Raw genomic sequence first — 21,084 nt, 5'->3', positions numbered from 1 at the left:
AACCAGAGAGGGATTTAGAGTCTATGTCGTCATAATCCTTTATTTTCAGGGTGAGAATTTTGAGAACCAAAATGAAGAGAGGATGTCCAAGACATCAGAGACTTGCCATTGGAATCCAAGGCTGCTCATGGACAGTGCTCCTTTCTATTTGGTGCCAAGACTCTGAAATCCAACCTCATATTATCACAGCTTTCTTTATGTTGCATAAATTGTCTAGGATAGCAGGTATTCACATATTTTCATAGAACTATTTGGTCACAGGTGGACCTTCAATCTGAGTGAAAAACATGAAGTTGGCTGGCGCCGCAGCTCACTAGGCTAATCCTCCGCCTGTGGCACAGCACCCCAGGTTCTAGTCCCGGTTGGGGCGCCAGATTCTGTCCCGGTTGCTCCTCTTCCCGTCCAGCTCTCTGCTGTGGCCCAGGAAGGCAGTGGAGGATGGCCCAAATGCTTGGGCCCTGCACCCCATGGGAGACCAGGAGGAAGCACCTGGCTCCTGGCTTCGGATCGGCGCAGCGTGCCGGCCGTGGTGTCCATTTGGGGGGTGAACCAATGGAAAAGGAAGACCTTTCTCTCTGTCTCTCTCACTGTCTAACTCTGCCTGTCCAAAAACAAACAAACAAAAAAAAAAAAAGAAAAAGAAAAAACACATGAAATTAAAATATAAAGTATGTCTGCAGTGTTCAACAGGCGAGAGGCAAGAAGCGCAGTGGCAGACATGGAGTGTCTTGTCACATGAATTGTTATTCCTTTATCCCATTACGTCCTCTCTCGTCCTCTCCACCCATTTCTCCACAATGCGCTATGCATCGTGGCTTCCAAACTATCAGTTTGCTGAGTTCTATATCCACTGGTCAATCCATCATCCACTCTCAGCCTCAGCCTCCTGGATTTCTTTGTACAACGTCACGAGTTCACCACTCCCTCCTTGCAGGCACTAGACTGTTCATTTTCCTGCTAGGCCCTTTTCAGTCTCTTTCACTGGTTCCTGCTTTCCTCTGGCTTCTTCGTGTTGGAATGCCAGGCCTCCGTGCTCTCTGCTGCTCTGACAGCACATCTGTTTGAGCATCATCATCCGTCCATGCCTTTACCTTCCCCTGATACCCAGGCAGTCTCTAGCCCAGAGCTCTCTCCCATATGCCACAGCCATATATCCCACTGCCTACTTGACAGGTCCATTCGGGTGTCTAATGGACATCTTCAGAGTTGATGCATTTAAAGCTGAAGCCCAAAGCTTGCTCCACTGCTTTCTTGTTAAGGAGCGGCAACGCAAGTCCACTCACCTGCTCAGTCTAACGCCTTAGGACAATTCCTGAGTCCTTTTCCTCTCAGATTCATTTTCATTTTCATTAGGAAAATGTATTGCTTCTACATTCAACACATACCAGAGGTTAGTTAACCATTGCTTCAATTCCCTCTATTACCACCCTACTCCAACTTACCACTATCCCACTCCTAGAAGACAGCAACAGTCCAACTGCTCTCCACACAATCTACCTGGAACACAGCAGCCACCACCACAACCTTGATGTATGTCTCAGGTTGCCACTTCTCTGCTGAAGTCTCCTGTCACTCAGAATAGCATCCTTGGTAGTTCAGGCTCAACGTGCCCTGCACGCTCTGCTGGTTCCCAGCACTTCTCTGACCCCCGCTTTCGCCTCTCCTGCTCCTTGTACTTGTCTTCACACCCTTGCCTCTTGTTCTTCTGCAGCACGTTTGCACACTTCCCACGTGGGCTTTTGCTCTGTTACACTACGAGTATGCAGACACTGTGAGTGCACGCACGGATGCTCCTCCACCTTCCCACATTTCTACTCAAACCTCATTCCTCAAGAAACTCCCCACCCCTGAGCTCCTGTTTATGAATGAAGCCTGCTACCCTGAACCCACAGCATTACCGATCCTGTCCTGGTTTGCCTCTTCTTTGTCTGGTACACTTACCATCTTCTAAGGTAGGGTTCATGTATCTTCTCCTTGACATCACTTTCTAAGATAGGATCTATCTATTTTCAAGTTATATTTTTGTTCCTCTTTAGAAACACAGCTACTTGCAAAAAGAGATCTTTGCTTTATTCAATAATGTATCTGTTATCAGAATTATCCTTACTTCTGTGTGGAGGACTTGTAAAATGAGTCCTTTGCATCACACTTTTTGTTTGGTTGAAGTGGCTTGTGGTCATCCTAGAAGGCACAAATAATGTGTTAGAAGAGACCAAATAGAAATGGAAATAGCTATTGTTTATTATTCACCATGTTCTCTTTTTTCCTCTTCATTTTTCTTTTCCCAAGCTATTCTTTGACCAGGTTTAATGCTTCCATATTTTTCCTTTTTTCTATTTTGGAACTTTACATTATGCATCTATTTTCTTGATAGTTAAAATTTACAAAATGAATATGAAAGTTAATGGAAAATAATATTTTTATAAGATACTTTTAAAATTTAAAGGTTGGTAAATAGTTAATTTTAGCACCATGTAACCAAAACAACAAAAATATCAAACTTACTTGTCTTGTCTTCTAGCACAAGGATATTGACTCTGAGATACTTCTCTATCCCTTATCAATATTATATATCTCTATCTCTTATCAATATTATTTAATTATTTATTATTAAATAACCAATAATACCATCTTTCATGGTTACTATTTAGTTGATTTTTCAAGATATTTTACCAATTCTTTACCTACTTTTACTTGTTTTATACTTTTTCCCCCCTTCTTATTCTTGATTTTATTTTTTTCTCCCTGAAGTTTAATTTTCAGTAACTTTTTCAAGGATGTGAGTCTGTACTTGTAAATGTTTCCTTTGATGTGTAGAAGTGTTCGAGTTTTGTATAATCAATCCCAATTGCTTAGTTTTAGTTTTTTTTTTAACGTTTATTTATTTATTTGAAAGGCATAGTATTAGAAAGAGAGGGAGAGACAGAGAGAGAGAGACCTTCCATCTGCTGGTTCACTCCACAAATGGCTGCAAAGGCCAGAGCTAGGCTGATTTGCAACCAGGAGCCAGTTTTCTCTTTTGTTGTTAGTATGTTGAATTACATTAATTTTGAATGTTAAATGACTTTGCATTCATGAGATAAATATCACTTGTTACTTTGTTGCATTCACAGCTAATATTACAAAAACCAGTGACAGTCACACATGACTTTTATTGAAAATGAGAAGCAAATGAGAGACAAATGAGAGGCAAGGTAACCCATCAGGACTGGCCACCGATCCAGACCAACACTCCTTACCAGAGTGCAGCCTCCAACAGCGGGTTACACAGCTTTTTATAGTATTATGTCCACTAGGGCTCACAATTTCGAACTGGACCCCTGGTATGCAGTGAACAATAAAAAGGAAAACCAGAAGATAACAGTTAACAATAACAAACCCAATAGCAGATCCAAGATATAGCTGTAAGATAACAGTGAAGGACACATTTCGGTCAACCTAGTTCCTGGGAATTTGGGCCAACATGGCTTCACAAGATACACCCTTAGCTGTTAGCAAGCAAAGCTAATATGTATAGAAGCAAGAGGTCTGCATTAGCTTTTAGCCACACTCACTCCATTTTGATTCTGATTTTACAACCTATTTATGATATATCATTAGTTTTTTTTGTTTTTGTTTTTGTTTTTTTTTTTTTTTTTTTTTTTGGACAGGCAGAGTGGACAGTGAGAGAGAGAAAGGTCTTCCTTTGCCGTTGGTTCACCCTCCAATGGCCGCCGCAGCTGGCTCGCTGTGGCCGGCACACCGCGCTGATCCGATGGCAAGAGCCAGGTACTTCTCCTGGTCTCCCGTGGGGTGCAGGGCCCAAGTACTTGGGCCATCCTCCACTGCACTCCCGGGCCACAGCAGAGAGCTGGCCTGGAAGAGGGGCAACCGGGACAGAATCCGGCGCCCCGACCGGGACTAGAACCCGGTATGCCGGCGCTGCAAGGTGGAGGATTAGCCTAGTGAGCCATGGTGCCGGCATCATTAGTTTTATAAGTTGCTGGTTTTAATTTGTTAATACCTTGGAAAACTTTTTGTGTCATGATATATGAGGAACATTAATTTGTAGTTTCTCTGTCTACTTTCATTATATTAGGTTACATGCCTAAAATTAATTGAGAAATGTTTATTTTCTGAAATAACTTACCCTAGCATCTGTATGGGATGCCTTTGCCTTACACAGCAACTTCATGTGCTAAGCCACAGTGCCAGCCCTTTAGTTTTGATTTTGTTGCTTGTGCTTTGGGATTCCTATCCAGGGAGTCATTATCTACACCAATATCTTGAAATATTTCCCCTACATTTTCTTTCAGCAACTCTAAAGTCTCAGGCCTTAAGTTTAGGCTAAATTTGTTCTTTTTTTATTTTTATTTTATTTTATTTTTTTTATTTTTTGACAGGCAGAGTGGACAGTGAGAGAGAGAGACAGAGAGAAAGGTCTTCCTTTGCCGTTGGTTCACCCTCCAATGGCCGCCGCGGCCAGCGCACTGCGACCAGCGCACCGCGCTGATCCGATGGCAGGAGCCAGGAGTAAATTTGTTCTTAAATACTTGGCTTTTTGTGTGTGTGTGGCTATTGTGAAGGGAATTTCTTTCTTGATCTGTCCCTTTTGAGTACATAATTAGCATCTAAAAAGCTACTGGTTTTCGTATGTTTATTTTGTAATCTGCAACTACATTGAATTGGTTTTTCAATTTAACAGCTTTTTTGAAGTGTTTAGGTTTTTCCAGGTACAACAGCATGCCATCTTCAAACACTGATATTTTGATGTCTTCCTTTATTTTTTCTCCTCCCTAATCGATTTTGCTAATACTTCCAATATTATATTGTATAAGAGTGGTGAAAGTGAACGTCTTTGTGTTGTTCCAGATCTGAGGGGAAATGCTTTCAGAGTGCCTCATTCAGTAGGATTTAGTCTGTTCTTTGTCATATATAATCTTTATAATTTTCAGATATGTTTCTTCTATACCTAATTTTTGGATGGCTTTTATCCTAAAGGGATGTTGAATCTTACCAAATGCTTTTTCTTTTGAAATTACCATATAGTTTTTGCTCTTCATTCTGCTGATGTTTATTGATTCGTGAATGCTGAATCACCCTTGCATCTCTGGGATAAATCCCACATGATTCTGATGTATGATCTGTTTGTTGTGGCATTGGATTCAGTTTGTGAATATTTCATTGAGAATTTCTGCATCTATGTTAATCAAGAATATAGGTCTGTAGCTTTCTTTTTGTGTTTTATCTTCATTCAGTTTTGGTATTAGAGTGATGTTGCCTTGCAAAGAGTTTGGCAGAGTTTTATCCTGTTCAATATTTTGCAATAGTTTGAAAAGCACTGGAGTTAGTTCTCTTTACATCTTTCTTGAACCATCAGGTCCTGGAGTTTACCTTGATGGAAGACTTTTAATTACTGCATCAATTTTTTTTTTTTTTTGTTATGAGTCTGTTCAGATTTTCCACATCTTGATTTAATCTTGGTAGGTTTTACATATCCAGGACTTTGTCCATTTCTTCAAGATTTCCAATTCATTAGCATATACTTGTTCACATTGTTTCTTATGAGTCGTTGTATTTCAGCTGGTGTTGGTTGTAATGTATGTTTTCATCTCTATTTTATTTGAGTGTTTTCTCTCTCTCTTTTTTTTTTATTAGGTGAGAGAGAGACAGAGAGAAAGGTCTTCCTTCCGTTGGTTTACCCCCCCCCCCCCAACGGCTGCCATGGCTGGCGCACTGCGCTGATCCGAAGCCAGCAGCCAGGTGCCTGCTCCTGATCTCCCATGCGGATGCTGGGGCCCAAGCACTTGGGCCATCCTCCACTGCTTTCCTGGGCCACAGCAGAGAGCTGGACTGGAAGAGGAGCAACCGGGACTAGAACCTGGCGCCCATATGAGATGCCTACGCCGCAGCTGGAGGATGAACCAAGTGAGCCAAGGCACCAGCCTCTGAGTGTTTTCTCTTTTTATCTTTGTTAGTCTGGCTAAACGTTTGCCCAATTTGTTTATCTTCTCAAATAACCAGCTTTTTGTTTTGTTGATTTCTTTTTTCTGTTTGTTTCAATTTTGTACTTTTATGCTCTGACCCTTATTTCTAGCGTCTTGTTAAGTTGGGGTTTGGTTGTTCTTGTCTTTCTAAGTCCTTGAGATGTCTGATTAGATTGTTTATTTGATACTTTTCTCTTAATGTAAGTACTTAATGCTATAAACTTCCCTCTAAATATTGTTTTTGCTGTATGCATAAGTTTTGATATGTTTAATTTAATTAAGAAAGTTTTTTTTCTTTTTTGATTTCTTCAATGACCCATTGGTCATTCAGTAGTATGTTGTTTAATTTACATGTATTTGCATGTTATATTGCTCTTATTATTGATTTCTAGCTTTATTCCTTTGTGTTCTGAGAACATGCATGGTGTGATTTCAATCCTTTGAAACTGACTGAGACTTGATTTGTGGCCTAATATATGGTCTATCCTAGAGAAAGTTCCTTGTGCTGATGAGAAGAATGTGTATTCTCTAGCTGTACGGGTGAAATGGTCCATAAATATGTCAAGTCCATTTGCTCAATGGTATGGTTCAATTCTAATGTATCTTTGTTTAAGTCTGATGATCTGTCCACTGATGACAGTGGGGGTGTTGAAGTGCCCCACTGTTATTGTATTAGAGTGTATCTCTCCTTTTAGGTCTAACAATATTTGCTGTATGTATCTGGGTGGTCTTGTGTTGGGTGCATATATATTTACGATTGATATATCTTCTTGTTGAATTATTCCTCTTATTATAATATAATCTTTTGTCTCTTTTTACAGTTTTCCAACAGAAGTCTATTTTATCTGATATGAGTATTAGCTACTCCTGCTTGGTTTTGGTTTTCATTTGCCTGGCATGTTTTTTCCCAACCCTTCACTTTCAGTCTATGTGTAACTTTATTTGTGAAGTGAGTTTCTAATGGACATCATAGAATTGGGTCTTGGTTTTTTACACATTCATCCAACTGAAGTCTTCTGGCTGGGGAATTTAAGCCATTTAAGTTCAAGGTTGGTACTGATAGGTAGGAATTAACACCTTTCATTTTGTTGATTGGTTGCTGATTCAACCTACTCTGTTACTGAATTTGGTAGTATCATGTGTTTTCATGACGTTTGCTTCTAATGTAGGACTCCCTTCAGAATTTCTTGTAAGGCTGGTCTGGTGGTCATGAATTCTCTGAGGTTTTGCTTATCTGGGTAAAATCTTATTTCTCCTTCAAGTGCTAAGGATAGCTTTGATGTATATAATAATCTTGGCTGAAAATTTTCTTAAGACCTGGAATATATAATCCTATTCTCTTCTGTCATTTCTGCTGAGAAGCCTGCTGTTAGTCTAACTGGTTTTCCTTTATATGTAACCTCTTTTCTCTTATTGTCTTTAGATTCTCTCTGCACTTAACTCTTTTGGTTGAGTCTGCTTGGGGTCATTTGAGCTTCCTGTATCTGGATGTCTGTGTTTTTTTCAAGACTTGGAAAGTTTCCAGTTGTTATTTTAGCAGGTTCTCAACACCTTTTTCCCTCTCTTCTTCAGGAATCCCTATAATGTGAATATTTGGCAGCTTAATGGTGTCCCAACTTTTGTGTAGGCTTTGTTCATTCTTTTAATTTCTTTTCTCTTTATTTTTGTCTGATAGGTTATTTTAAAAGTTTTGTCCTCTGGATCAGAAACTCTCTTCTCTACTTGGTCAGTTCTGTTGTTGAAACTCTCGAATGTATTCTTCTTTCATTGATTAAAGTTTTCATCGTCAAATGTCTACTTAGTTCTTTTAAATAATTTCCATCTGGGGGCTGGTTCTGTGAAACAGATTGAGCCCTTGTCTGCAGCACTAGCATCCCATATGGGCACCAGTTTGTGTCCCAGCTGCTTCTCTTCTGATCCAGATCTCTGCTTTGCCCTGGGAAGCAGTAGAAGATGGCCCAAGTACTTGGGCCCTTGCACCTGCATGGGAGACCTGGAAGAAGCTCCTGGCTCCTGGATTCGGACCAGTGCATCTCTAGCTATTGCAACCATTTGGGGAGTGAACCAGTGGATGGAAGACCTTTCTCTCCATCTCTCCCTTTCTCTGTATGTAACTCTACCTCTCAAATAAATAAAATCTTTAAAAAAATAATTTCTATCTTCTCAGTGAATTTTTCACTCATGTCTCCTATTTTCATTTCTTTGATCTGTCTATCTGCATTATCTTGCATTCCATTGCATTTCCTTATAATCATTATTTTGAATTCTATTTTTGGCATTTATAGGTTTACTTCAGATCAGGATCTATTCTGGAACACTACTGCATTCTTTTGGAGGTATCGTGCTACACTTCTTTTCATGTTTCCTGTGTTCCTATGTTGACATCTGTGCAAATGGTCTAATAATCTCTTCTTTTTATGGAATAGGTTTTATTGGAAAAGACTTTAATGTTTATATGAAATAGAGGATATCACTTCATTTGTTGCTTTGGTTCTAGGTTTGGTTCTAGCCCAGAAGTGTAGCCTCTGAGCGATTTGTTTCGCTTTAATCAATGTCAGCTGTGTCTAAAAGTAAGCGTGGTCTAGTCTGTGGTAGATTGTAGAGATAGAATTGTGTCTTTGATATGAATGTGGATTTCCTAGGCTGTGCCTCATCAGTCCTCAAAGAGTTGGGTGTCAGTTACACTAGGGATTGTGGTAGCCAGGGCATGGTTCTTTGTGCTGAGGGACAAAAAATAGACTGTCCCAGTGGCAAGGCTGTGTGATGCTGGGGCTTAAAGCTCCAATAGCTGTGGCTTGAGGACTGTGTGATGGGACCCTTCCCAGGTCCTTCTGGGAGAGTGAGACTGATGCTGGAGCTTATAAACTAGGTGATTACAAGGTATACAGAAGACTTTGCACTGGCAGGTATAGGTCCACAGAGGTGGAATGCAGGCAGGTTCTTCCCTTGGTTCCATCAGGTAGAGTCCAATGGGTTTGAAGAAGTTACAGTGATTGTTACATTCTTAGTGTTTCAAGATACAGTGGGTAGTTTCCCAGGTCTCCCAGCATGGGACAGAGGTGTTGGGAATGGTTATAGCCACCTTCCTGAAGCAAAGCAATACAAACAGAACACTGCAGATATGGGGAGTTTGAATTACTCCAACCATCCAACACCAACAGTTCTGGTTCTGCAAGGCACAGCAGAATTGCCCCCAGTTCTCATGTGGCATGCAAATGTGATGCTGGAGCTTGTGGCTGGGGCTCCCAGGACCATGGGCTAAAAGGTACGGCGAGAACTTCCTCAGGTCTGGCCCAGATTTTTTATGAGTTACTGCTGGCTCTAGCCTCAAGAAGCTGAGGGGAACCCAGTAGATCAGAGAGTTGGCAGAGTTCCAGGGCTTACACCCAGAACTCTCACAGTTGCAGGGTCCTTCCCGTAAACTGCCCTAACTCTGGCTCTTGTTCGTCACTTCTGGTAGCAGGAGGATCGCTTGCTGTCTGCTGAGTGAGAACAGAGTTCAGCTGTGACTCTCCTCTCACAGTAAACTGAGTTTGGCATCTGTGGTGGGGTGGGATAGAAGAAGGGAGGGAGGCAATGCGGCTTCTCTTTGGAGCGAAGTCACTGCTCAGACCCAGGCAGCCCTGCAGGCTGGACTTGAACTCAGTGGAGGCTGTGTAATTCTCCCTCAGTTAAAGCTGCCAGTGGTGAGGTGCTGGGGCAACTTCTTCCTGCCCCATCTTGGCAAGATGGTGTTTCCCATCTGGCAGCTGTGTACGCAAGAGTGGCAGGTGGCATGGCCAGCCACTGGGGTTTGTCTGTCCCGTTTCCTTCCTGTCCTGTGGAGTCTTTGCTCTGTTCTGTCACTTCTCCACTGAAAATTTCTCTCACTCAGTCCCCTGAGAATGTGGTCCTACCTTTGTTTTTCTGTTCTTTTGCAGCTGAGGTCAGTGCAGATTCTCACTATTGAGTCATCTTGAATCTGCATTCATGTTTTATTCCTTTCCCCCTCTCCAAATAAGGTCTACATCTGTCTTCAAATACTTGGTACTCTTTTTAGTTGTATCCATCTTGCTATTAAGTTAATATAATTTCCATGTGAAAATGTGAGTCATTTGGGCTTAAAAGTATCCATTTGGTTACTTTTTATGCATTCTATTTCTATGCTGACATATCTACTCTTCTGGCATTTGTATCTTTCATTATTTCATTGATCACTGTTACAGTTGCTACATGAAAACCCCTGATAATTTTAGCATCTAGATTGTCTCTTACATTGAGAATGTGTCACATTTTCCTTTGCCTATTTATGTTGAATAATTTGGAGTGTATACTCACTTTGTGAACTTTCTATCACAGGAACCCTGGATTCTCTCAAATAAATTAAAAAAAAAAAATCTTTTAGGAACTCATTGGGTCTTTTTGAGGAACAAACATTTTTAACAACTTTTTACAATAAATATTTTCATGTGTCAAATCACATTTGGCTCCTGTTCTTTTCCTCAAATTTTGCTTTACTTAGACATTCAGTTTCTTTATCTCTTTGAACAATGATGTATGTTTTAGATTGCTGTGCTATTAGAGATGTTGTATGTGCTACTCCTTTTTACTTCATCCGCTGGTCAGTTTTGACAGTTTCTACTTGTGGATTATTGGTTGTCTGCTATTTTATTTATTTATTTGACAGGTAGAGTTATAGACAGTGAGAAAGAGAGACAGAGAGACAGGTCTTCCTTCCGTTGGTTCACTCCCCAAAATGGCCGGTACAGCCGGCACTGCACCGATCCAAAGCAGGAGCCAGGAGCCTCCTCCTTGTCTCCCATGCGGGTGCAGGGCCCAAGCACTTGGGCCATCCTCCACTACCCTCCCAGGGCACAGCAGAGAGCTGGACTGGAAGAGAAGCAACCGGGACTAGAACCTGGCGCCCATATGGGATGCTGGCACTGCCGGTGGAGGATTAACCTAGTGAGCCACGGCGCTGGCCCCCGGTTGTCTGCAATTTCATCAAAAATGATTCCTTTGCTCTGCGAGATTCCGCATGTCCCACCTTGTGGACATGTTACCTCAGGAAGTTTTTCTTGTCCACAGCCAGTTTTTACTTAAATTTTAAGATGCAGCATTGTCACAATTCATGTATATATAATCCACAAACCCAATCATCTTTTTCCTCTTGAACAGTTATGCATATTTCTAAGGTTTAAAATAAATGTGCACTTTTTCTTTTTTCTCATTTCTGCTGATTTCCACTTCTGCTGAACTTTCTCCTTATGTGTTTGGATATTGTTGATTGTGTGTTGAACATTATATTTTAAAAGTTTTTCAGGGAAATACTTTGTGGTTTAGTAAGATATAATTTTTCTCCAAAAAAGAATTTTATTTTATTTGCCTGTTTCCTGGGAATGACAGCAATCTAGGATCACCTTAATCCCAGTTCAGTGCTTCAAGTTTTCTCATTTACTTTGATAAGCTCAAACTGAAGGCTCTCCAAGGGCTTTTTACCACTGACCTATTGGGGTGCAGACTTCCAGATATTTATCCAAAAGTAGTGAGTGGGGGCTGGCACTATGGCATAGCGGGTAAAGCCACCACCTGCAGTGCTGGCATCCTATATGGGCACCAGTTCAAGTCCTGGATGTTTCACTTTCGATCCAGCTCTCTGCTATGGCCTGGGAAAGCAGAAGATGGCCCAAGTCCATGGACCCCTGCACCCATGTGGGACACCCGGAAGAAGCTCCTGGCTCCTGACTTCAGATCGGCGCAGCTCCAGCTGTTGCAGCCAGTTAGGGAGTGAACCAGCAGATGGAAGGCCTCTCTCTCTCTCTCTCTCTGCCTCTGTGTAACTCTCTCTCTCTCTTTTCTCTCTGTGTAACTCTGACTTTAACATAAATAAATAAATGTTTTAAAAAAATAGTGGGTGGTTTTCATACATCTACTTCAACTTTTGATCTCTACCTTTATGAAATTACCAAAAGTCCAACTCAAATTCCCAGTTGCCTCTTCCAAAACAGTAAATTCCTGCAAGGTCAAAGTGCTCCCTACATGCTAGACTTAAATTCTAGCATTTTGTCTTTCTGTTGTTCCAATAATTTGTCTTTACACCTTATTATATTTTTGATATTTTAAGAAAAAATTATCCAGTTGTTCTACCACTGGAAGTATCAGTCCATGTTACTGAGCTTCCACTATTGGGAGTATAATATCCAGGTTTATTTCTGTCACAAAAAGCCTGAGTTTAAATTCAAATAAATATGCTAATTAGGATTATTCCCATGACAAGCATCTACTTCAGAATTTCAACTCTAAACACTCAGAGCAGGGAACTCTGCCATGAATCTGCAGTTTAAATTTTAAAAAGGTACCAATGTCTTCAATTTACTCTATTTTATTTTAATTGCAAATAATAATATTGTCCTCACAAGACTTACCTACAGGAGCAATGGATTCTTTATCAGTTTAGGGAATGAACAAGTAAAACTGAAAACTTAGACCTTTATTGCACTGGCAATCACCTTCATCACCTTCCCAAGTCAGGCCAAATTACCCCATCCATAATGCCACTATTTCCTTTTAAAAGAAAAAGGCGGGCCGGCGCTGTAGCACAGTGGGTAAGGCCAACGCCTGCAGTGCCAGCATCCCCTGTGGGGACCAGTTTGAGCCCTAGCTGCTCCACTTCCCATACAGCTCTCTGCTGTGGCCTGGGAAGGAAGAAGAAGATGGCCCAAGTCCTTGGGCCCCTGTAGATGTGTGAGAGACCCCAAAGAAGCTCCTGGCTTCTGGCTTTGGATCGGCACAGCTCTGGCTGTTGTGGCCAGTTAGGGAGTGAACGAGCAGATGGAGGACTTCTCTCTCTCTCTTTCTCTCTCTCTCTCTTTCTCTCTCTCTCTCCGTCTCTCTCTCCCTCTCCTTTTCTCTCTGTGTAACTCTTTCAAATAAATGAATAAATGTTTAAAAAGAAAAAAAGAAAAAGGCATAGGACAAGGAAGAATTTGAAGACCCACCATGGGTGTAGGTGTCTGAGCATGCTCTTTGTTTCAATGCACTATACCAGAGTACAACTCTTGATGTGTGGGAGGTATGCCTCACCCCCTTCCTGGCAAAATTACAAAGATTTTTTGTGATGGGAAAAGTGAAAAGAAGATGGTGACACTAACTGCAGGTATACTATCAAGCAGATCAGAGTTGAAAACAGTACAGACAGGAGTCAGAAAAACAAACTACTTCCTTAAGATGTACTTATGTCTTCACTGATAGTAGATCCCGTGTTTCTGGAGTGGTGAAAATGTTCTACAATTACAGTGTGGTTGTGGTCACATAACTCCGTACATATCTTAAAAAACAAAAAAACAAAAAAAAAAACAAAAAAAAACCAGTGAGTTGCGGGGCCGGCGCTGTGGTGTAGTGGGTAAACCCACCACCTGCAGTGCCTGCATCCTATATGGGTGCCAGTTCAAGACCCGGCTGCTCTGCTCCCAATCCAGCTCTCTGCTATGGCCTGGGAAAGTAGCAGAGGATGGCTCAAGTCCTTGGGCCCCTGCACCCACGTGGGAGATGCCCAAGAACCTCCTGGTTCCTGGCTTTGGATTGGTGCAGCTCCGGCTGTTGGGGCCAATTGGCGAGTGAATCAGCAGATGGAGGACCTCTCTCTCTCTCTCTCTCTCTGCTTTTCTTCCTCTTTCAAGTAAAATAAATAAATCTTTGAAAAAAAAACAATGATTTACATATATCAAATAGTTGTATCTGGTATGTAAAATATATCTCAATAAACTTTTTAAAAAAAGTCTTTTCATATCTATGTATCTCTGTTCAAGTATCCTAATTTAAATATCAATGGTTTAGAGATTATGAAATCCATATAGGAAAATTATTTAAACATATAATCCTTAAATTTGGAAAATATCTAGCTTTTAGTTTTTGAAGTTTACTACCTGTATGATCTTAAAGTGAGTTACTTAACATCACTGGGCTTCACCTTTCTCAAGTAACATGGGAGTCATGATAGTGTCCTGTTTAGAAGCAGAGACCGTGACAGGAGTGTTGTTCCAGTGCCATGTTGTGGGGATGTCCGCAGGTGAAGGGGAGTGGGGAAAGCGAGCAGCATAAGGAAGAGAACCTAGTGAGCCCGTAGTTCCAGCTGGAGTCCAGCTTTAGTCTGCTTCCTCAGGAAGTCAGCCAGTCATCAGGCAGTGTGCAGGCAGTGTGGGGGAGTGCAGTCCTGCAGGCTGGTGGCTTCTGTGGGCAGGGACACCTGCCAGTAAAGCAACTGGGTTGGGAACCACCAGCTTCTACATCCCTCTCCGCTCTGTGCAGCTGTAGGGCCAGCACGAGATGCAGGGGCTGCAACATCTGTACAGTACCTGGATCACAAGAAGCATTTTACAAACAGTAACTTTTTTCCAAGAAAATAAAATATTGAATACACAATGAAATAACCTAATTATAACTTTTGTGAAACACTACCCAGTATGAAAATCTTACTGTGTACTCTGCCTCCTCATCAAATGAGTATGCGTGGTTTACTGAACAGCCTTCATGATGTGGTTGCAAAGGAGTAACTTTCACTGGGCTCGTCCAACCTGAAAACAAAAAGTGCACGTGCGCTGGGTTAAACACATGGCACAGAAATTCCTTCTTCACCCAGAAGTAGCCCCAGTAGAAAGCTCCTCTGTGCGGTAAGTTCTTTATTTAATGTATTTTCTAAAAACTTCTCTGGATCTCTCAGAATGAGAAGAGGATAGCTCTGGACTTTACATTAGTATAATTCTAATAGTGCAGAATTATTTCCTATTATTGGAAAAGACCTGTTGGGTACTATGAATCTGTGAATGTGCATGTAGCTGGGGGCGGTGATGATGAAAAGCAAGTCTGCTTAACCATGCAGATGATTCATCCAATGATAGATAAGAAGTCCTAAAAGACTAACAAATATAAAGGCAGCCTTTTATTTACAGGGTAAGTATTTACTGCTTATATATTTCTCATATAAATATGAGAAACAGGGTTCCTGGTTTTGAGGTGCCCTTGTGCAAACAGAAAGTACAGGCCCATGAGTAGATAATTTCTATATAATGCAACAACTGTAAGAATAGTTGAGCTCAGAGTGTTGTGGGGTGTATCAGAGGATATCTCATCTAACCAGATTGTCAGGAGCCAGAGACATCTTCCTGAAGATGACACCTGATCCAGTCTTGGAAACTGAGTAGAACTTGCACAAAGAGGACATGAGGAAGGCTATTCATTCAAGGCAAGCAAATAGCATGGGCAATGGTAGGCCTCCCTGTGAGAGCATCACAATGTGGATGAAAACTATAAAATATTAGCTGTAGATCATGAAATGGCAGACAGGGAACAGTGGAAGATGAACAAGAGGGACAAGACAGGGTGAGGACATGAAGGCCTTGGACTTAACTTACAGATAGATTGCCTTTGGACAGTTTTAATCATAGAGACTGATAACAACACAAATTACTCTGGTTTGGAGAAGTGACAGGCATATGTGAAGATGATTGTAGTATTTCTAGTAGCTTAAGAGATCTGTTCTCCTACACAATGGATATTTCTAATTTGATCCTCTACTCTGTAGTTTACTCTATAAATTAATAAAACTTGGCAAAATGTGAATTTGAAAGTTGCAATTAGAAGCTAGGTGGATAGCACAGAGATGCTGAAGCACAAGAGTGATGACTCATCAGAGACTCTGGGGACAGCACAAGCTTTTGTCCTCCTGGAGCCCACTCTAGTGGGCTCTATATACACCCTTGTTTACAGGTTTGAAATTTTTTTTTTTTTTGACAGGCAGAGTGGACAGTGAGAGAGAGAGAGACCGAGAGAAAGGTCTTCCTTTGCCGTTGGTTCACCCTCCAATGGCCGCCACGGCCAGCGCGCTGCGGCCAGCGCACCGCGCTAATCCGATGGCAGGAGCCAGGTACTTCTCCTGGTCTCCCATGGGGTGCAGGGCCCAAGCACTTGGGCCATCCTCCACTGCACTCCCTGGCCACAGCAGAGAGCTGGCCTGGAAGAGGGGCAACCGGGACAGAATCCGGCGCCCCGACCGGGACTAGAACCCGGTGTGCCGGCGCCGCAAGGTGGAGGATTAGCCTAGTGAGCCGTGGCGCCGGCCCTGATTTCTTACAATTAACAGTTAACAAGGAAGGGGCAAAATTTCTGGCAAACAATTTACATGCTCAACAGGTTTATTAACAATTAGTAGTTGTAATATTTTTAGCGTTTGTAGTTTCATAGTTTCAATGCAATGTTTTCATGACTCTTGTATATGCATACATATAAATTATATATAATATTATATATACATAGTATACATGTTATATATATAATTTATTTTAAAGGCAGAATGACAGAGAAGGAGACAGAGAGCAAGCAAGTGCATTCCCGTATGCTGGGTCACTCTCCAAAGGCCCACAACAGCTATGGCTAGGAAACTCCATCTAGGTCTCTCAAGTGGGTAGCAGGAAATCAAGCAGTTGGGCCATCATCTGCTGTCTGCAAGGGTATGCATTAGCAGGAAGCTGAATAGTAAGTGCAGAGTAGCCAGCATTTGAACTGGGCACTCTCATATGGGATGAGAGTGTCCTGATGCCACAGTGCCTTCTCTGATTCAGTCAATATTTGGCCAAGAAATTCAGAGCAGAACCAACAAAGGGACTGGTAAGGGAGAGGTAGGGAACAATTGGGTGCTGGGTGGTCTGTGGATTTGGGAGGGGCGTTAGAAAGACTAGAGTATTAGAAGGCCTTGCTGTGCCACTGTAGGCTTTGAAGATAGAGGAGGCCATATATATCCTCTTGGGAGGAGAGGCCCCTAACAGTGAACAAGGAAACAGCCACTTCTGATGTGGTCATCTGAATGAGATTGGAATTTGATTTCCCCTAGATGAGGGCTAAGATGATCCATGATTTCAGCATTGGTAGATCTAAATAAAATCCCAATTTCAATAATGGATAGAATAACCAAAGATCAATAAAATAGAAGAATTGAGTAACACTGTAATTTGAATAGAAAAATTCATTCAATAGTGGAATACACAATCTTTTTAAACAGTATTTTTATTTGAATACAGAAACACACACACAGACACACACACACACACACACAACACATACACACATGGGGTAGTCTTGTGGGGAACAGAGAGAGAGGGAGAAACTGATTCCATCTGCTTGTTCCTTCTCCAAAAACTCACAACATCTGGTCTGGGTCAAGCTGAAATCTGGAGCCTGGTCTCCAACATGGGTGGCAGGAACCTAAGGACTTGGGCTATCATTTGCCGCCTCTCCGGGCATGCATTAACAGGAAGGTGGAATCAGAAGAGCTGGGACTTGAACCTGGCATTCTGATATGGGACGTGGGTGTTCCAAGTAGCATCTTAATTTCTACACCAAATGTCCTCCCCAAGGAATATACATTTTTCTCAAGTATATGGGGGAACATTCTCTAGAATAGACCATATGTTAAGTTAAAAAACAAATCTTTATAAATTTTCAAGAACTGAAATCATACAATTTGTGTTTCTAGTCCAAATAAGCAATCAATAAAATAAGGAAAACTTTTAAAATTAATAAGTATATTGCTATGGCTTGGATATGGTTTGTCCGCCAGAGGTTCGCGTATTGGAAGGATGGCCTGCACTACAGTGATCTGCAGAGGCATGGAACTGTAAGGAAGCGAAGCCTACTGAAGGTCTTTAGGGGAAACTCCCTAGGAAGAGATTCAATAGTTCTTGAGGGGCCCCACTTATTCGCACTAGAAGTGCATTTTTATAAAGAACAACAGGGCCCACCCCACTCACTGGGTTCCCATTTCACCACATAAACTCTCTTTCTCTCACATACTCTTGCCATGATGCTATCTTTAATGATATGTTGCATACAAATTACCTAACAGATGAGGCTTCTCAAATTTGGACTTTCTGCCTCTAAAACTGTAAGCTAAATAAAGCTATTTTATTTATAAAACTCTCAATCTTGAGTATTTTAACAACAGAAATCTGAAAAATACATACATGGATATTAAATACTATACCACTAAACCACCAATGAATCAAAGAAAAATAATCACAAGTGAAATTAGAAATTATCTTGAGACAAATGAAAAACCTAACACACTTATGGGGAGTGATATTATCAAGATGACAGAAGAGGAAGCTCTGGACTCTCTCCCCTCAACCCCACCCTGATTCAGGACACTCACTCACAAAGTCCCTGTCTTGTGCAGTACAATCACAGAAAAGACTCTTGAGCTCCCAGATTCATGCAGAGGAGGAACGGTTTTTGGTTCATTTGTCCAGTACCAAATATTTCACAATAGGGATTTCCCCACAGGGCTGGTTTCTGTTTCATCAACCCTGGAGCTCTGATGAACCCAGCACAATCTAGCAACCCAGAAGAAAAGAGATGGTAGCTTGGCTGGCAAATGACATCTATCCCCATCCCTATATATTCAACACACAGTGAGCAAATGAAAAACTCAGTTTCTCTAGCTTCCCTCTGAGAAGTGAAAAAGTTGGGGTTTGCCCAAAGAGGCAGCACCTGTATCATCATTCCTAGAGCACTGATGGGTCTTCCACAGTTTAGCCACCCGGGGAAGGACAGAGATGGTTATTTGGGCTAGTAAATGACCTAGATCTATAGGGTCATTGATCTAGATGTCACAGATCATAAAAAGATTCAGAACCAAAACTTCTCTGGGGTTGTACAAAGAACTAGCACTTGTCTCACTAGTCTAGAAAATCTTGATGGATCTAGTATAGTCTAGTTGCTTGGGAGAGAATAGAGATGGCAGTTTAGACTGTTAAGACACCAAAGCTTTCCCACTGATCAGCACAGGCAAATGGGCAAAAATCCCAGCTCTTAGGTTTCTTTGGGGATGGAAAGAGTTGGTAGAGGTCTTTAGAACCTAACTAGGCTGATAGATGGAGGTCTTTTCCCTTATAAGGCCAGCTCATGAAGACTGGAATAGGTGCCTGGTTTCTCTAATGCACAAACACCTACACAGTGAGTCAAGTACAATGAAGTTTTAGGCAATGATTCTACAAACAAAAGAAGAAGATAAATCTTCAGAAACTGACCATAATTAAATGGAATTTTATGATTTACCTGACAGTGAATTCAAAATAACTGTCATAAATATTCTGAGATTCAGACAATTAAAACATAGGGAAGAGACAGAAATACAATAATAATAGGATATTTCAATATCTGACTTTAGAACAACTAGATAAAGACTAATAATGAAGCAGAGATCTTGAGTAACATATAGATCAAATGGACCTAATAGATGTGTACAGAACATTCCACCCAATAGAAGCATTCTTATCAAGGATACACAGATTGATAAATCACATGATAGGTCACAATAAAAATCTTAAAATTTAAGAAGACTGAACTCATGCCAACTGTTTTATTCTTGACCAAAATGGAATAGAACTAGAAATCCACATAAGAAAAATAAGAAAATTCACAAATATATGGAAACTACACAAAAATACTTTTTATTGAATGAAAAATCAAGAAGAAAATCAGAAACACAAGATAAACAAAAATGAAAACACAGCATACCTAAATCCCAGGGATGCAGCAAAAGCAGAACTAAGAAGTAGGTTCAAAGTGATAAACATCTACATTTAAAAGGAAAGATTTCATATAAACAACCTAACTTAATACTTCAAAGAGATAGAAAAAGAACTAACCTCAAAGTTGGCAAAAGGAAAGAAATAATAAAGACTAAGTTATATGTAAAAATAGAAAAAGAAAAAAATAGTGAAAAATCATTGCAACCAAGATGTGTTTTTTTTTTTAAAGATAAACAGAATTGACTAAGAAAAAAGTCTCAAATAACTAACACTACAATTGAAAGGGGGTCATTAAAACTGTTTACAGATATAAAATAATTATAAGAAACTTTGAACAACTATGTATCAACCTACTGAATAATCTTGAGGAAACAGAAAACTAGAAACATAACCTACCACAACTGAACCATGAAGAAATAACAGCCTTGCAATGAAGGAAGGGTATCAATCAGTAAAAAAGTTCTTTCAACAAGGAAAACCCTGAACCACATGGCTTCAAAAAAGTCTACCAAACATTTAAAGATGAATTAACACAAATCCTGTTCATGCTAGTCAAAAAAAACAAAACCTGAAAGGCAGTCCAAATTCAATCTCCCTCTGCCACTTCACACAAGGAGAAGGCAGCATTCTATAAGTCAGGAAGGGGTTCCTTACTAGGAACCAATCTGAATACCTTGTAATCTTTGGCTTCCTAGTCTTTAGAATTGTGAGGAAAAGAAAATGCCTGTTCTTTCTGCTACCCACTCTTATTTTTCTATAGTAGCCTGAACTAAACAAGGGTTTTCAAAGACAGGAACATATACAAAGTTACAATAGTGATATGAGGAGGCCAAAGGTAGGAAGCAAGGAGGTGACCATAGACAACTTCTATTTTCTTTGTGTCAACGAAGAATGGGTCATCTGCAATGAAAGGCAGAGTCCAATAAGGGTTAGAAAATAATTTGAATAAGTTTAAAATAGTTGATTGGCAAGTGAAAAAGAAAGCCAATGAGGCACAAAAGAGGAAGTAGGGAACCCAATTTAAAGTCTAGACAAGGTTGGAATGGGACGAGAATAAATAAGCAATATCATTTTTAATGATCTTGCTTTATATTTGTGAAAGTCCACTTAAAAGCATACTGGCTGGAGCCAGCACTGTGGTACAGTGGGTAAAGCCACAGTTTGCAGTGCCGACATCCCATATGGGTGCTGGTTCATGTCTCATGTCCTGGCTGCTCCACTTCTGATTCAGCTCTCTGCTATGGCCTAGGAATGCAGTAGAGGACGGCCCAAGTCCTTGGGCCCCTGCACCCATGTGGGAGGCCTGGAAGAAGCTCCTGGCTCCTGGCTTCAGATCGGCTCAGCTCTGGTTATTGCAGCCAGTTAGGGAGTGAACCAGCAGATGGAAGATTTCTCTCCCTTCCACCCCTCACTCTTGCTCTTGCTCTCACTCTTTCTGCCTCTCTGTAACTGGCTTTCAAATAAATACTCTTTAAAAAAAAGCATACTGGTGTGTCACATAACCAATTCTGAGGCGTCCTTTATCAGAATGTATTGAGAATAATGTGCATTTAGGT

At 40.9% G+C, this 21,084-nt stretch overlaps 1 protein-coding gene across 3 annotated transcripts in view; it reads right to left on the bottom strand.

Annotated features, from left to right (window-relative positions):
- Positions 1–21,084, bottom strand: part of SPMIP7 (sperm microtubule inner protein 7) — a 52,434-nt gene that overhangs the window by 28,904 nt on the left and 2,446 nt on the right. Inside the window, exons 2-3 of one of the 3 annotated variants that reach the window (XM_002721588.6) lie at positions 14,421–14,518; positions 2,108–2,181 (exon numbers count right to left, since the gene is read on the bottom strand). In XM_002721588.6, coding sequence (XP_002721634.2) covers positions 2,108–2,181; positions 14,421–14,518 — 172 coding nt within the window. Of the gene's footprint in view, positions 1–2,107; positions 2,182–3,133; positions 14,300–14,420; positions 14,519–21,084 lie in introns of those variants that run through there. The other 2 variants (XM_089315974.1, XM_089315973.1) reach the window with 2 other exon arrangements.

The sequence above is a fragment of the Oryctolagus cuniculus genome, chromosome 16 (genome assembly GCF_051225735.1).
Source record: "Oryctolagus cuniculus isolate XC-2025 breed Fujian yellow rabbit chromosome 16, ASM5122573v1, whole genome shotgun sequence".
Classification (NCBI taxonomy): domain Eukaryota; kingdom Metazoa; phylum Chordata; class Mammalia; order Lagomorpha; family Leporidae; genus Oryctolagus; species Oryctolagus cuniculus.
The sequence above is the reverse complement of the archived record's forward strand: the minus strand, read 5'-3'. Positions and strand labels throughout refer to the sequence as shown.